Source organism: Lacerta agilis, chromosome 7, assembly GCF_009819535.1.
Source record: "Lacerta agilis isolate rLacAgi1 chromosome 7, rLacAgi1.pri, whole genome shotgun sequence".
Classification (NCBI taxonomy): domain Eukaryota; kingdom Metazoa; phylum Chordata; class Lepidosauria; order Squamata; family Lacertidae; genus Lacerta; species Lacerta agilis.
Window position 1 is genome coordinate 28,102,810 of NC_046318.1, and position 17,856 is coordinate 28,120,665.

Consider the following 17,856-nt stretch of genomic DNA (forward strand, 5'->3'; position numbering starts at 1 on the left):
ATATAGTTCTTTTAACTCTTTGACATCGGGTGTGAGGGCATTTCACAGGGCGGGTGCAACAACTGAAAAGGCCTTCTGCCTGGTTCCCTGTAATTTCACTTCTTGAGAAGAGGGAACTGCCAGAAGGCCCTTGGAGTTGGACCTCAGCGTCCAGGCTGGACGATGGGGGTGGAGACACTCCTTATCTAGTTAAGACGAATACACTGAAGTGTTTAAGGAAAGCCACAAGTTTACTGGGAACTCTGCAACCATTAAAACCCTACTCTTACTTAGTTGTTCTTTGATGCAATATCCACAACTGCTTGGGGAAATGGGTGTGAAGAAATTACAATGTGCAAGCACCTTTTCATTCCATAAAGTGCTGCTGTCACTTCAGGTTAAAGATTTCACATTAGTCACATGCCTGGATCATAAATGGAAAAAATTTGCAGAAAAGTAAACCTAATGTAACTTTCAGAATTTTGAATGCTATTTGAATGTAGTCTGATGAGAAGCTTGATTTAAAGGGCCTTCTGATGAGTAGTGCTAAAGTGAATGTTTATTTGGATAATTTAAATTCACTCATGCCCTTACTTGTTTATATTGCTGCCTTCCTTCAGACGTTCTCCTGCTGCTCCTGTTTTAGATACTCTTTCACTACCAGCCAAATCTACCAGGCTGACTTTGCTCACTTTCTCTCCAGAGTTCTAAGCAAAAACACAAACATACAAAAACAAATCAATCTTTTTTAATAGCCTACTATGATTTCACACAGTGCAAGAAACCATAAAATACAGGCAAATAAACTTGAACAACAGCAAGAGGCAGTTGCTGTGATATTTTTAAGTGACTTTCACATTACTGTTTGGTACAGACATCATTAGAATTAACAGTAGCAAATCTTTGTGAATACTAATAATAACTGTGCCCAATTTACATTTACATTTTACATTTAATTATATACGCCATATTGGCATCACAATTCCCTGTAAGGGAAAAGCTGAAAAACACCAGGCAGTTTTAATAAAGATGCATGCTATTTCATTACCCTTCCCATTCCACATTTTCCAAGAAAAAGGGGTCTAATACATCTGTAAAAGTTACTCATTGTGTATTCATGCAGATTCATGTACAGGCATTATAAAGTCGGTAGAAACCTTTTTGGAGGTTCGCGATCTATATATAGCAACTCTGTCCTTCTACTTATGCATATGTTTCTTAACCTAGAAATCTCCAAAATATTTTAGTTTTCCATGTGTATGAAAAGTTTCATGAGGACACTTCCATACAAATGATCACTATGTCCATTCTGATAAAATTTATTTGGAGAGTTCTGTATTACATACTCTTCTTCTAAGGATCCATCAAGTAGCAGTTGATATCAGTCCCTAATGGAGGATGTTAAATTTTCTGACTTGCTGGAACCAATCCTAAATCTGGTTACCAAGCAACAGATCTCTGGTCGTGTTCTATTCCAATACCTTTATTGACCATATTACATTTCTCTCCCCGCCCCCATACATAAGGTGGGGCAATCTGATATATATTGACTGTCATGTCTTGATGAACTACTTCCATCAAACCAAAACAACACAGGAAGTGCTGTACTGGATTTTTACAAACCTCTATAATCTGTAGAAGAATAACAAATACAGTATCTAATAGTAATGTGTGTCTACAAATGATATTTGAAATTTCATGTGCTCTTTGCTGGAATCTGCTTGGCATGGCATCTTAGATCATCTGCCATCGTGTTGGCTTCTCATTTCAGATTAAGGAATACTACTCATATGTGTATCATAGATTTTAATTTGGGACTTAACCATTTTCAGTACATTTCCATTAACATTCTTCTGCACTGTTAATCTGACATCCCTATTTTAAAACACATGTGTCTGGGACTGGGGTGTCCCTGAAATCAACGGGGAGGAATTTACAAGTTCACATACTTAGAATCACATTAGTCACACAATAAAATTTCCAAAGGCCCTTAAACTCAATTTGCTTACGCCAGACTGCAGGTCATAAAGGGTCTGAGTTACTATAATATTAAATACAGCATGGGAGCGGCTGCTTTCCTCATTCATGTTGGTTGCTGCAACGGTTCGGGACTTGTTTCCCTCTGACATCAATGATTCAATATCCTGAAGCATAATTAAAACAATGGATGAAACAAAGAATTTATTATTCCCATTCACAATGTTTCCATTGGCTCAAAGAGTTGATTCACCTATGATCACTACCTTCCCCATATAAAGCCCAGAGACAATTACATCATCCTAATCACAGGCTTGCCCCACCCACAAACAGTTTAGAAAATAGAAGGTGCCTTAATTTATCTTCAGCTGATTAATATAATGTAATTGTTAACAGAATAATTGAAATCAGTCAATAGCTTAAAAACTGCTAATATAATTTCCATATTGAATTTCTTTAGAAAGTTCTTTTTTTACTTTAAAATACTCATCAGCCCCGAATATACACAAGGTCTCTCCTTTAAAATGTATTTCTATGCCACCTGTGCTTTTTCTTCAACCAGTCTTTAATATTTACTTATGTATTTATTCAATATTGGGTAAGACAAATATCATTAGGTTGAGGTTTTTACCTACCTCAAAGTTAGTAACAGCTAGTTGAGACAAACCATCTACATATGGACCCAAAACTTTGTGCTCACGAACTTTGAGGGACTGTCGACTCCTTTGAAAGAAAAAATGGTCTTAGTCTAAATTTTACCAACCAACTCCTAAAAAAGCTCATCTGCTTGGAATGTCAAGGGTAATTACCAAGATAATTATTTAATCAAATATTTTTTAATAACATTATAAAGAGACTTTTGGTATTTTTTCTCCCTATAACTTGTTTTAACCTCTAACTTGCCCTCATCTTCATAGCCTCAATGTGAAAAGATTTAAGAACCTGCTGTAGGACCCATATGGTCCAGCAATCTGTTCTCACAGCGGCACATCAGAAACCTATGGGAAACCCAAAAGTAGAACCTGAACTCAACAGCACTCTCCCCACTTGTGATTTCCAACAACTGGCATACAATTATCCAAGGGTGAGGTAATGCTCCCCCTGAAAGAACAAGTTCATAGTCTGAGGGTGCTCCTGGGCCCATCTCTGTCAGTAAGAGTCCAAATTACCTCAATGGCTAGGAAGGCCCTTTACCAGCTTCAGTTGGTAAGACAGCTACAGCTATTCTGGATCGGGATAGCCCAACTAACATAATCCATGCATTGGTAAACTCCAGATTAGATTACTGATATGCACTCTAGGTGGGGCTGCCCTTGACCCAGAAGCCATAGTTAGTTTAAAATATGGTAGCTCACTGGGGTGGAAACATACCATCACACTGCAGCACTACTGAAAGAATTGCACTGGTTGTCAATTAGCTACTGGGCTTGGTTGAAGGTGCTGATATAAACATCTTGGGACCAAGATATCTAAAAGATTACCTCATTCCCTACATACCCTACCAATCATTCTTCAGGAGATGTCATATTGTAGGTATGATCTACAAGATCTACAGAAGGTCAATTTCAGGATGTCAGAATCAACTTTTGGTGAGGCAGCTCCTACACTTTGGAACCTCCTCCCATTGAATACCAGAGAGGTGTCTTCTCTATTTCCTTTTTGGTGTCTACTAAAGACATTCTTCTTTCAATAAGCCTTCTAAATCTTTATCCCAATTGGTATCTTTTAGGTTTGAGTTTCTTTTATGAATGTGCTATTGCTGTTTTAAATGATTTTATATTTATAATTGATTTTGAAATTTAAATTACAATTTATCAATTTTACTAGTTTTCATAACTACAACTACTTAATAATATTATGAACCTTAAAATAATATAATAATACCAATAATCACTTCTAAACCTACCTATTATTAAATTACAATCATATTCTTTAATCTCCCCTAATAGAAAATATGGATTCGCTGAGTCTTGCACTATTCCCACACTTCTTGTGGAAGTGAATTCCATAGTTTAAGTATGTTTGTTGAAGAAATACTTTATTTTGTTTGCTTTGAATCTTCCAACATTCAGCTTCATTGGATGCCAACCTTTAGTATCATGAGAAAGGGAGAAAAACTTTTCTCTATGCACATTCTCCATATCATGCATAATTTTATATACCTCTATTATGTCTCTTCTTACTTACATTTTATCTAGCTCATAAGCCCCAAACTTTAATACACAGGACAATGAGAGACTCCCCCCAACCCCCCCCCCCCCATGTTCTCTTATTCATTTCTGCTGTTGTACAGCTATCTGGCTACCATAATAGCCAAGCAACAATAAAAGTCACTCCCATGGCTCATTTTGTTCACATTCCATGAAGCAAATTCTGAAAACCAGGTTCCTTAATGACCACCAATCACAGATGGTTGGCATTTCACTTTGGTAAATATAGCTCGCTCTATTAAGAGCAGTCAAGTTCACACTACACATGGAAGTGACAGATGATAACCTTATGGGTCTGACTGGGTCTGCTTGATGGGTGGTGATGTGCTATTTGAAGCATGCAGATAAAGGGAGCTGAATCTCCTCTTTCCTCCCCCCACCCACTACTTTTAATCCCAAAGCCTCCAAATATTTTTATCTCTACTGAGCTCCGATAGCAGAAGTGAGCCTGGTTGGTGGTGGGGGGAGAACTCCTGGAGGAAAAGGGCTGCAAGTGGGAATACTGTTGTCAGAAAAGGTTTCAGTACAAACTCTGGCCCTTTAAATCACAACCTTCCCACACATCTGAGGCACAGTCACATTTAAAGCAATCATGTATAGTTTGGGTCTCAGTGCACAAATTATACTCTCATTCCTAACCTGTTGTGTTGATCAACACTGAAAACAAGTTCCTTACCCTTTAGGGTCCAGTAAATCTCTGACCTTCTCATTATAGATTTCCATATAGGACACTTCAACTTTAAAAGTATGTGAATCATTTTCTTCTGAAGTGATTCTTTGAAACAACGCACAGCAGAGCCGTGGGATCAGACCCAGTTGTTCTGCATTGCCCATCATTGAGAAGGATTTCCCAGAGCCTAAAACAGAATATAGAAAAGAAATATGCATTATAAAAGCTCTCCTTGCATTTTCAAATTATTTCCTACAAAAGGTGAAGGCAGTTTCCATGTAAGTCAATGGAGCATGCAATTAAGGGTTCTCCATGCAATTAAGTATTTGGTTTGGCCTAAGTGCTGGATTTGACCTTGGAAGAGGTTTGTGAGGGGCAGGTTAAGAAGTCCCACCTCTGGCATACAACATTAGCAGTGGCCTACAGTATAAGGGCTGCTGGAAGCTGCTCTCTCAGCACAGCGCTTCAACCTACAACAGGGATGTTACAGTGAACTATGCTACAGGATTATTGTATACTACTCTCTCAGCCAAATCTGCAATGTGGATAAATAATAATAATTTATTATTTATACCCAGCCCATCTGGCTGCATTTCCCCAGCGACTCTGGGCGGCTTTCAACCAAATATTAAAAACAATACAGCATCAAACATTAAAAACTTCCCTAAACAGGGCTGCCTTCAGTTGTCTTTTAAAAGTAAAATAGTTGCTTATTGCCTTGACATCTGCTGGGAGGGCGTTCCACAGGGAAAGCGCCACTACCAAGAAGGCCCTCTGCCTGGTTCCCTGTAACCTCACTTCTCGCAGCGAGGGAACTGCCAGAAGGCCCTCGGCGCTGGACCTCAGTGTCCAGGCTGGACGATGAGGGTGGAGATGCTCCTTCAGATATACAGGACCGAGCCCGTTTAGGGCTTTAAAGGTCAGCAGCAACACTTTGAATTGTGCTGGGAAACGTACTGGGAGCCATTGAAGATCTTTCAGGACGGTGTTATATGGTCTTGGAGGCCACTCCCAATTCTCAGCTTCAGCCCAACAACCAACCTTCCATAGGGGTCTCAGATTATTAGTCTTCAACTGATGGGTCAGAATCTACTATCAGGTCACACAGCCTTATCTAAGGTGGGTTGCAAAAGCATCACAACCACTATTTAAATATATGGCAAAATATTAAGAAATGGGTCCCCAAATGCATTTTTGGATTAAAGGTGGGTCCCAGGTCTGAAAAGATCAGAAACTACTGCTCTAGACAATACCATAAACTACTTAGAGGCTGAACTGCAGCATATAATATGAACTATACTGCAGGACTATCCTAAGCCATTTTTTTCATATCTGCAAACCTCAGGTGCCTCTTCTTTTGTACATAAGTGGTACAATTTTAACTCTAGCTCTACAAACTCTAGCTCTACAAACACAAGTGTATATGATGATGACAGTACAGATTGCTTTCTCATTCTCATCTGTCCACCTTATGAATGTCAAGTTATTTAGGCTAACTAATATGTTGTGAAAATATATAGATGCTTCTTTTGTGGAAAGCATATGCAAAACAAGTAAAAGAAAATGCTGGCACCTTGTCGTAGGCACATGACTTAACTTTGTGAAGTTTCATCAAATGCATGTTTTGCTATATTTAATAGTGTTTAGAGGAATATTTCAAGTAGAGCTCTCAGTTCCTCCGAACTATTTGCAAGTGTAAAAAAATGAACATGCAACTGTCTTAGCACAATAATTGGTGCTCTCCTCTTCTGAACTAAGTTCATTAGATTATGCATACACAACCAAAGCATAATGGTTTGAGAAGGCATCTGTATAGTGTCACATTTCAATGTTGTTATTAGGAACCTGTCTGTATAGAACAGTACTGATCCCACAGTTCAAGATTATCCTTAATGAAACTAGACTTGTTTTTCAGATTAAGGATATGAAGCTTTGTCCATTTACTGATCATTTGTCTCGAAGTCAGAAAGATCTACAACCAGATCCTGAGTATATTTATTCAGGAGTATGCTCTATTAAGTTCAGGTAGATGAACACAGGAAGACAGTCATGAGTGCTATTAGGTTTTGAGTTAAGAGGTATATTAAGATAGAAGTGACTGGGATGTGATGCAAGAGAGAAAATACATGTGGCAAAGAAGTCCAACACTGCACTCAAGGAGAGGTTCGGGCTGCAGAAAGGCATTAGTTAAGTGGCACTCCTGGCACAATAAAAAAATCCCCACTTGTAAAAACCTCTCACCTGTTTGTCCATAGGCAAAAATGCAAGCATTATACCCCTGGAAGGCCTTCTCAAGAATCCCTTCACCAAGGCACTTGAACACTACTTGTTGACCTACAAAATTTAATACACAATTGAGAAACCAAAGCCTCAAAATTAAATAAACTAAGTTTTATCACCACAAGCAATTAAAAAAATGAATAATAATAAAGCAGTTGTGAAAAACTTTGCTTAGATTGCTTAAATATGACATCTAAATCCATATCTAGTTTTTAACACAATGTTTTTCTAACCATATCAAAAGTATCAACTTGATATGTAATTTTTGGCTTGTATTCAATGCATCACTAAGTGTTTCATCGGTGCAAGAATTCCCACTTGCACAATGAGACTTTCCCTTTCTCCTACCCCACATCCTCCCCAAATCTGCTCCAGGGGTTGAAGCCCCAGAAGAGATTTAAGGGGTATATTGGGGGAGGAGAAGGAGAAGTCCTGCTGTACAACCACAAATCCTCGCACTGGCAAACCACTTACTTAGTGCTGCATTGGATAGAAGCCATTGCATCCACATTGACATAAAATTCATTGTTTGGTTGAGTATTGGATATATGTGTACTGGTACCAATCACATAGGTTGCAATCACTTGACTGGATCCAGATACGAGTCATGCTTAGAAAAGTCCCACTGATTTCAACGGACCTAAAGTTAGTAATGATGAGTACTGATGTTAATATGTCTACTCTAAGTATGATTTACAGTGCAACTCTGGCCATCTTTACTCAGTGCTTCCAAATTCAATGACACTTACTCCCCCACAAATAAGCTTCTGATTACCATCAAAGTCTGGATTGAACCCTCTGTCTTTATCAGTATTGTCTCGAGAGAGCTTGACAGCATTGGGTTGTCCTATACCAACTTATTCTGTTGTAGCACTACCAGAACAGCTACTTCTAAAATATTGATCCACTTCTGAGTCTTATGATATTGTAAGGTCCGTGGGATGGTTGCTCGCGATGCTCCAAACCATCTTTTATGAGGTTTATTGTGCATGCTATTTACAGTGCAGAGCTACAAGTTCATGTCTGTATCAGTCACTCGCAGAATCTGGGAGTGGCCCCTTCCGGCTGTGACCCCAACATAAGTTTCGGTATCCCAAATCTCCGCCTCCCCGCTTTGCGTTTCACCCCTCTGCGCACTTGGGACGTCGGAAATGGCGTGGCTCCCTCCTCACCCACTGAGCGAGGGGAGTGCAGGGTCTCTCCAACATCCCCAGAGCCTCTGCTCTCAAGACCCGGAGCTGCCTGCCCCTCCCCGCTGGAGACCTCGCTGTTTTCTCCACTGGAAGAGGATGTGCTGCTGGTCAGGTGGGGCAGGGGCTCTCTGTAACATCCCCAGAGCCCTTCCACCACCCTGCGCTGATTTTCTGTCAAGTACATAACCAAATCACAATGGACTTAGAACTCAAAATAAAATTAATAACAGTGTAAACAGAGAAAGCAGGAAAATGTGGGTTCCGTTAAACACGGGGAGGGAAGTAGAATTTTATAAATCATCAGCCAAGCCTTGTAGTAATTACCAATCATACCTGCATATTTTGCAGTGTTTGATTCATCCATAGACCAGAAGCAGTAATCAAAGGCAAACACCTGCATATGAATACAAAAAAGTAAATTTAAAACTTCCAAAAACCATGAAAACTCACACCATTTTGAATAGCAAATGCAACATTCGCAATTTGCAAAAGAAACCATTTATATTCAAATGTCTTTTTTAAAATCCCAGATCTTTCTGATTATTTGCAGTTAGTTTGTTCTTATATGAGGTACTAACTAACAACTTGTTAGTGGGCTTGGAAAGTGACCATCAGCAGCAGTAGTAAAAGAAATCCACAGTTAATTGTGGCATGCCATGACATACGAACTGAGCCATTGTGGACCACTCCCATAGCCTTTGATCATTGACCCTGTGGGCTGGGGCGTATGGGAGTTGCAGTCCAAAGTATCTGGAGGGCACTAGGTTGGGGAAGGCTGCAACAAACTAAAGCATGCAATTATATATCTCTTATTATCAGAATTCTGACAGCTGTGCTCATTACATTATTACTATTTTGTACATATTTAATAAACATTTTTAAAGTGCTTCTTTCCATATCATTCTCTCTATGCACACTCTTTAAATACATTAAGTGGATAAAATTACTCAAAATTCATGTTAGTTGTGAGGTTCAGCTGTTTATTGTCTAAAGGTCTAACCCATTTCCCTTCTTTTCAGGCTGAAAATGTATCAGAGCCAAACAGACATAATGCAGGAAATTGGGCATAGCTCTCCTGACTACCACTTTTTTAAAACACACAAACATTTTCTTAAATGCAGCTTTGATGGGCTCCAATTTTTATCGGAATACTGGCTCTAGGACTATTTTTCTAAACTAAATTCCCCCAAGCTGCTATTAGCCCTACTAGGGGGAAAATACAGGTATCTGTATATTTATCTTCTAGCAGGACCATTTTAGGTTTTGAAAACTGTGCAAAGGGAAGGGTTAAAAATTCCTTCCTCCTAAACTCACGCACCAATAAAAATGGCAAATCCACTTTAAAGCTATTTAAAAAACAAAATTAGTGTTGGGAGATCTGATCATGGATATCCTATATATTGTGTTTGACCCTTGGCTACCATTCTTACATAGAGGATGATGTAGACATACCGTATTTTTCCGTGTATAAGACTAGGTTTTTTTTTTACCAAAAAATTAGGTTTAAAATTGCAACACATGCAACCTTGGGTCCAGATCTACACCACATGTATGTTACCACTGTGTCTATTAAATATGAAATGACCTTCAGTAAAATGCATATAATTCTGTATGTATGCCTGGCAAAGCAGGTCTGCTTAACATGCACCTCAGTCTTATGTGACTGTCAAAAATTCACACTTGAATGTATCAAATTCATATTACAAAGACAGACCAGAGCTGGCAACTTCCAAACTTTTTCTCTGCACCAGGTTGTAGAACAAAATTAGACAGATAATGCAGGTTCTAAATCCCATTAGAAAGCAAAGCCATTGAACTGAATGTGGAAAAGCATACTAGATATTGTGAGCAAATTATCTTTATTTTGATAAGGAACAGTATTTTAAAAGATCAGTCACTTACCTTAGGCAATTTTCTGAGGAATGGAAATACAGCAATGGCAGAAAAGGATTGTCAATATATCATCCACATAATTGGAAAGCATTAAAAAGAAAGGGAATAGATGGTTAGTGCCTGAAACTATTAGAACACTCTGTATACACCATAAATTATTCTGGTTGGGGAGATCAGTGAATTCATTATTTATTGACTTAGGAAAGCAATAATTTTTTCTCTTCCAAAAATAATGAATACCAACAAGATTTTAAGAAGAAACACCTGTACAACTTACAGGAGAGAATGCAATTGCAGTATTAATTCAGGAATTCCCCCCCCCCCCTTCATTCCCATGTAGGGCACTGCAAAGAACAGTGCTGGAAGGAAGCGGTGGTTTCTGCTTTTCTTTCATTGAGCAAAGTATGATTCTACTGCCCATCAGTTGATGAACAGTTGGGAGCATGCCTTGTTCAGCACTCCATTTTGCTAAGGGAACTCTGAAAAAAAGTCAGCATTTTAAAATGAAGGCTTTCCTCTTTTACCTCCCCCAGCACAAAAGAGGACTGAAGGAAAGAAAGAATTCTCCCTTTCATACCCCTCCCATGCTTCTGCTTGAAGTGGCCTGCACATGGACCTTCAAAGAGCACTGTTGGGAGGGGGAAATGGTTTCTATCAGATGGAAGCTGCTTCTCCCTCTTTGAGCAATTTGCACTCCTCTGGCGGGAAGCACACCTTATTCTAGAAAAGAAGCAATCTGGAGCCCACTTTAAGTTCCTGATTGCTCTTTTGAAACCCCACCCTTACCTGCCCCCCACCTGACATCAGGTGTTGGGTGGGGGGCAGGGACATGGCTTCCCCAAAACGGCTTTGCAGGCCAAGTGGGAAGGCCTGGTGGACCAGGTTTGCCTGGTGGGTCAGAAGCTCCCATTCTAGTTCTATATTTCCATATGATATAAGTATCCAGAACTTCCCACAGCAAGTGCTGGTAGTTCCTGAACAAAATAGTGTTTTTCCATTAGATAGAAAGTAAATTCCATGTTGTTTGATTGGCAGAGACAAAGATACTAATTTTTAATTAAATTTAAAATTATATTAAATTAAATATAATTTCCATAGCTCAGTTAGGGGACATAAAAATGTAAGTGCTGGATAAATTATTAAGAGTGTTGGGAGACCAGGATTCAAATCCCCACTCAGCCATGAAGCTCACTGGTTGACTTTAGGCCAGTCACCATCTCTCAGCCTAACCTACCGCTACCCCACAAGGTTGTTGTAGGGATTAATTGAGATGGGAGAAACATGTGTAGCATCTTCAGCTCCTTGCAATAAACCAATAAAATAAAAAAAAATCTTTAGATGCAGATGTCAGTCTTCAATCCTATCTGAGGCCACTAGTTATTCACATAAGTAATTGCACATAATTAGAGAGCTGCATAAGGGTGGACAACTACACAATCAATTTATGACTTGTATGTACAACATATAAGCAATATTCATTTGTGGTTTCTAGTTGAGATTGCAACATATTGCAAGCACATTTACTACAGTGTGTCATGCTTTGGTCAGTTTTGATCAAACAGCAGTCAATTTGCTCTGCATGCATCCATTGAGATCTTAGCCAGAACTGGTTTTCTCTCTTTGTACATAAGACTGTGCATGGTAGCTTGCTGAGACTGTTTCAAAAGTATGTGTTGTGAAATGTCATGGTACCTTTCTACTGTCATTAATACATTGCATTGTGTTCAGCTGATTGGGCTAGTTATCTGTTGGGACTGTTCTATTTACCATGTTTGTCCTAAGATGCTAGCATGTTTAATTGAAATAAAATCTATTTAGTTTCATTTTTTAAAAAGTGACTTGTATGTACAAAACTGCCATCACAGAACACTCACCACAGGCAGAAGTTTTGTATCACCTCAGCACAGACACTTACATTAAGCCAAATCAGCTGAAATATCTAGTGAGATATATGCATGCATGGACCAGCCTTTAATGGTATTTCCAGAAACGGTGTTATAACCACAACAGAAGAAATAAACATTCCAAGTCTCATGTTTCCACACAACAATCTCAATTTCCTGAGTGATAATGGAAACAACACTTCATGTGTTATTCCGGATAGACACAGTCACTAGGAATTCTGCACTGACAAAGCAGAAGCATGTGAGAGAACTGCTTGAGATGAGCAAAACTGCTGTTTAGACAACTATTTCAATTACATTCACATGAATAAGCTACAGTAAATTAACTTTTAATGGTGGTGGAGTGCCAACATAGGCTTTGTCTACTATTTGTCTATTCTTATACATTACTGAACATCTGAAAAACAGGATCTGAATGAGGAATGTATTCTCCAGTTGGATTAGATATCCATGTAGGCACTATATCTGGATGCAACCACAGAAGGAGCAACCACCATAGGCGCCAACTCTAAGCGGTTCAGACCCCTTCGCCCCCGCAAATGTTTTGGCAGGCTGGGGGCATCCAAAATTGACTGTGTTGAGCCACCTCAGACTCCTTCTCCACCACGTGAAAGCGCAGATAAGGCATAGAAAGCGCAGGTAAGAGCCAGTGTGGTGTAGTGGTTAAGAGTGGTAGACACGACGTAATCTGGTGAACCGGGTTCGTGTCTCCACTCCTCCACATGCAGCTGCTGGGTGACCTTGGGCTAGTCACACTTCTTTAAAGTCTCTCAGCCCCACTCACCTCATAGAGTGTTTGTTGTGGGGGAGGAAGGGAAAGGAGAATGTTAGCCGCTTAGAGCAGGGGTCAGCAAACTTTTTCAGCAGGGGGCCAATCCACTGTCACTCAGACCTTGTGGGGGGCCGGACTATCTTTTGAAAAAAAATATGAACGAATTCCTATGCCCCACAAATAACCCAGAGATGCATTTTAAATAAAAGCACACATTCTACTAATGTAAAAACACCAGGCAGGCCCCACAAATAACCCAGAGATGCATTTTAAATAAAAGGACACATTCTACTCATGTAAAAACACCCTGATTCAGACCGTCCACAGGCTGCATTTAGAAGGCGATTGGGCTGCATCCTGCCCCCGGGCCTTAGTTTGGGGACCCCTGGCTTAGAGACTCTGGGTAGTGATAAAGTGGGATATCAAATCCAAACTCTTCTTCTTCCTCTTCTATCCAATCGCCCACCTGTCTCCCAGGGTGCCCTCCGTCTGTCTTTCCTGCAACCTTCCAGCGGGGGGTAGTCTCCCCAAATATTTTATTCAAGTTGGTGCCACTGACTCAGTCATAAAGCATATGCTTTTCGTGTACAAAATCCCAGTTCCTATTAAAAAAAAAATCTTAGGCAGCATGATCTAATTCAGTATATGGCTGCTTCATAAGTTCAAATAGCATAGTTAATAGCTTGAAACTCTGAGAAACCATTTTCTATATTTATAAAAGCTTTCCACCAAAAAAGATATGACTACTACAAAACTGAAAATGCTTTCTAGCAGGAACAATGTGAAGCTAATCTAAGGGCAAATTTTCCTGGTATACTGGCAGCTTCCTGTGTAACTTTGTATAAATCAAGGATGGGTCAATCAAGGTCAACCAGTAGACAGATTATTCTGCCTCAGTGCCTAAAGCCTCTCTTCCCATTGTTATTATTAAACACTGCTCATTTTACACATGCATAGATGTGCATGTGTGTGTGCTGTGAAGCAGTAAGCCTGAAAGTTGTGTATGCATGTGGAACTGCTTTCACAATCTTTGAAATAAATATCCCACCTTTATCTCTTTGATGCCTGCTTGGGCTTTTCAATCTCTCTCTCACTTTCAGATTCCTATTTTGGGAATTTGGGGCAAACAGCTCAGCAGTGGAGGTGTAGAAAGAGTAATAATGTGTCTGAACCATGTAAGCAGGTGGGGCTCTCCCAGTGTTGGATGAAATAATAGTCCAAGCAAATGTGCACAGCACAGAATTTGCTAAAAACCAATGGCAGATATCTCAACAGATAGTAGAAAGTTTCATGTGTAAAATGTATTGCCCTCTAGTCCCTGTCTCCTCAGTGCTTCTTTCATGTTGCCCTCTGATGCTTCATCTTCTATGTGCTTGTTGTCCTAAGTTCTGTGTCCCTGCCTCTCATACTTTCTGCTCCGTTGCCTGAGTTTTGTAAATTATTTGATGGTGTGTTAAAGCCTGCAACCTCAATATATACATTTTATACATATTACTTCAACTGTATTCTATGTCCTGAGTTCTGTTCTGCATGTGTCTTGAGATGCCTGTGAAATTTGCTGACATGGTCAATATGCTGAAATATGTGCATAATACCAAAATTATACAGGGCCAGCTTACCTAAAAGACCATCTGTCCATCTACACACCTATCTGATTCCTACAGTCTGCTCAGGAGGCCCTTTTGATGATGCCACACAGTTTATCAGATGACAAACTATTTTTCTTTTGGCTTTTGCCTGGTCACTATTTCTGTTTGTCATACACAATCAGGCAAGTGCCTAGTTATGCCTGAATTTCATCAATATTCAGCAAGAACTAATGCCATGATTAAAGTTGTACCAATGGCAATATATTTCACAATATAGATCATTCTGTTCAGTTGCACACCCAGTGTACAATCCATCAACAGCACAATGCAGGTTGCAATGGATAATTTATATACTATTGTCCAGTGAATGTGGATACGCACACCGATTTTCACTAATGCCAAGTCATTCTTATTTACCCAACATCCTAAGTTTTATCCCTCTATATAAAAAGAAGCACATAATTCAGGCTAGGAAAGATGGCAGAGTTTAAACAAAATCAGCTCAAGAGCCAGATCTTACATACAAAGAAAACCAAAAAAGGCTCCCTATGCATTTTTACAGCAAGCATAAAAATAATCTCCTTCTGGAAAATCCAGAAACAAGCCAAACTACACAACAACAGAAAGGATAAATAAAAGAGTACAGCTGCACATTTACTAGAGCAGTGTTTTTCAACCTTTTTTGGGCAAAGGCACACTTGTTTCATGAAAAAAATCACGAGGCACACCACCATTAGAAAATGTTAAAAAATTTAACTCTGTGCCTATATTGACTATATATAAAGTAATTTTTCAATTTTTCCCACAGCACACCAGGCAACATCTCGCGGCACACTAGTGTGCCGCGGAACAGTGGTTGAAAAACACTGTACTAGAGAAGCAAATCCAACTGAAATAAAATGGATTTGGACTTCCAACTAAAAAATGGATAGTACTACATTCCATGTTCGGTTAAGACAAAAGTTCAATTCTACAGCAGCTCTTCCGTTTTTGTTTAGCAAATATCATTTTTTTCTTGCTCCAGAGTGACTGGTGTGTTGCCTTGACACATATACGAAGAATCTCAACTTTCACAATAACCCTGAAGTGCAATAAAAAGTCACAGAAACCACCAAAAGGAAAAATCCCACTGTGGTTGCAAAATAATTAACAATTTTTGAAATATTATATATGAGGAATTGAAAAAAATGTTCCTCTTAGGCATTTTAGATTCAGATGTTCCAAATGAAAAAAGAAAATACAGTGGAACCTCTATTTGTGACCATAATCCATTCTGGAGGTCCGCCCAGAGGTCGAAATGAGCCGCTGGGAGAGGCGCTGTTGTGCACAGGTGGCAATTGCCCACTTCTGTGCATGTGCAAATGGTGATCGCCACTCCAGCGCATGCGCGAATGGCGGCAAACCTGCTGGTTACTTCTGGGTTTGCCGCGGTCGTGACTTGGAAGGACCGTAAGAAGAGGCGGTGGTTTGACTGTATTCTTATACGCTACAACAGCAGCAAGAATATTAATTGCCAGAAACTGGAAAGAAGAATTAGTACCAACAAAAGAGGAATGGCAGGATAAAAATTTTGAATATCTCAAACTGGCAAAAATGACGGAGACAATTAGGAGATAGCCAAACCAAAAGTTCAAAAAGGAGTGGGAAATTTATAAAGAATATTTTTAAAAACAGTGCCTTCAAGTTAAAACCTGGACATGCTTTGATTAACTTTCGCAAACCACAAAATGGATTATAAGTATAGTATTCAGATAACAGAATAATGGTGAAATGATTAAAAAAAGCAGTTTATTAAACAGATAAGACAGACCCACTTTGAGGAAGACAGAGGTCTATTGGGAAAGATAAGGAATTGGGAATCAAGAACATGGTGGCATAAGTATGGATTTATGGATGTTATGTATTTTTTTGTTTTTTTGTTATTATTTTTGTTAATTTTTGTGTGTGTTTGTTAAGTGAGAAAACTAATAAAAAGCATATTAAAAAAAGAAAAAAGAAAAAATCCCACTGTGAACTATTTTATGTTCATAAAACCTAACAGTGCAATGCAAACCACATCTATCCATAAGTAAATCCTACTGAATTAAATGGGGCTTAATCCCAGGTAAGTAGGGTCACGATTGCAGCCTGAATTATTAGTGTTACATCCAACATGCCTGTGCACTTGTACAATGGACATCACCTTTCTTTCTCTCCTTCCTCTTGAAGCCTTCTGCACAGTCTCAATCTGCTCTGAGCAGATTTTGGATATGCATGGGGAAGGAGTCTGCAGGGTGGTCTACACCTATAGTCTTGCTTTGTGTTTTTTCTTTTAAAAGCTTTCAGCTCTGATTAATAACTCTGAAACTGGTATTATGTACTAGTTTGGGCTTTTTGTGCAATGAGAACAATTCATGTAATAGTTGCAATCATTTTTGTCAATTTTTAGAGTACCCCAGAAGACTAATAGCAAACTGCATGAATATAATAAAAATGTGCAATTGAATTTTTCATAGTCCCTATTTTCACACTGCAATGAAAGAAGGCATTTTCTCAATGTTATTTTATGGGTGTATACAGCAGCATGTAGATAGTATAAATATTTACATTTGGTTTGCTTAATCTTTTCATCAAAAGTAAGTAACCAAGTAACAATTAATGCAAACACTAATCCTGAAGGATTCACAAACTAAAAATGTGTTTTGTAAGGCATGACGATTTTCCAAATGCAGAGGCTTTTGAGCACTAGAAGATGCAGGAAATGGAAATGAAGCAGGGTTAATATATTTAAGCTATGTTTGCAGAACCCCTTTCTTCCTGGTGAAGGTACGTGGCACTTCATCAAATCTGTGCATTCCTCCACCTCTCTCTATAATAAAAACGAAGTATGTCATAGTGCAGCCACCACTGCAGGATTTGTAGTAATGCATTGCAATCCTGGATTTGCATGAAGTCAGAGCGAGATATGGGAACAGAAGTGAAGGAAGGTTGCACAACAACAGTGGCCATAGTATAGGAACAATAATGGAAAGATGGGGGGGGGAGATGGTTTAAAACAAACGTTTGAGTAAAGCAGGAATGGAGGGAAATGAGAGGAAACTGGCAGTTTTAAACAATGGCAGAGGTTTAAGTAAACTACTATGGAAGGTTTGAGGGCTCCATATCCTGTGTTGTACACATATGGGTACATGCTTGCGAACAAAATATGTATTTTAAATTACCGGTACTACATTCAATCTGGAACTTCCATGCTTAAGACAATGCATGTTACCAGAAGTGGAATACACTGTGTGAAGGACCTATGGAATATCTGAAGGCTCCAAATCCTTTAACTCTCTCACATGAAGCAACTGAGGAATGGAGGAGGGAGAAGTTTGAGAACAGTGAGAAGGGAGAAAGCACCTGTTTCA

General features: G+C 39.1%; 1 protein-coding gene across 1 annotated transcript in view; it reads right to left on the reverse strand.

Moving 5' to 3' along the window:
• The window catches only part of KIF13A (kinesin family member 13A), a 73,031-nt gene that overhangs the window by 48,915 nt on the left and 6,260 nt on the right, over positions 1-17,856 (reverse strand). The window contains 7 exon segments of the mRNA XM_033154657.1: positions 574-686; positions 1,989-2,123; positions 2,592-2,679; positions 4,843-5,023; positions 7,078-7,170; positions 8,643-8,703; positions 10,212-10,224. Of these exon segments, the coding sequence (XP_033010548.1) occupies positions 574-686; positions 1,989-2,123; positions 2,592-2,679; positions 4,843-5,023; positions 7,078-7,170; positions 8,643-8,703; positions 10,212-10,224 (684 nt within the window).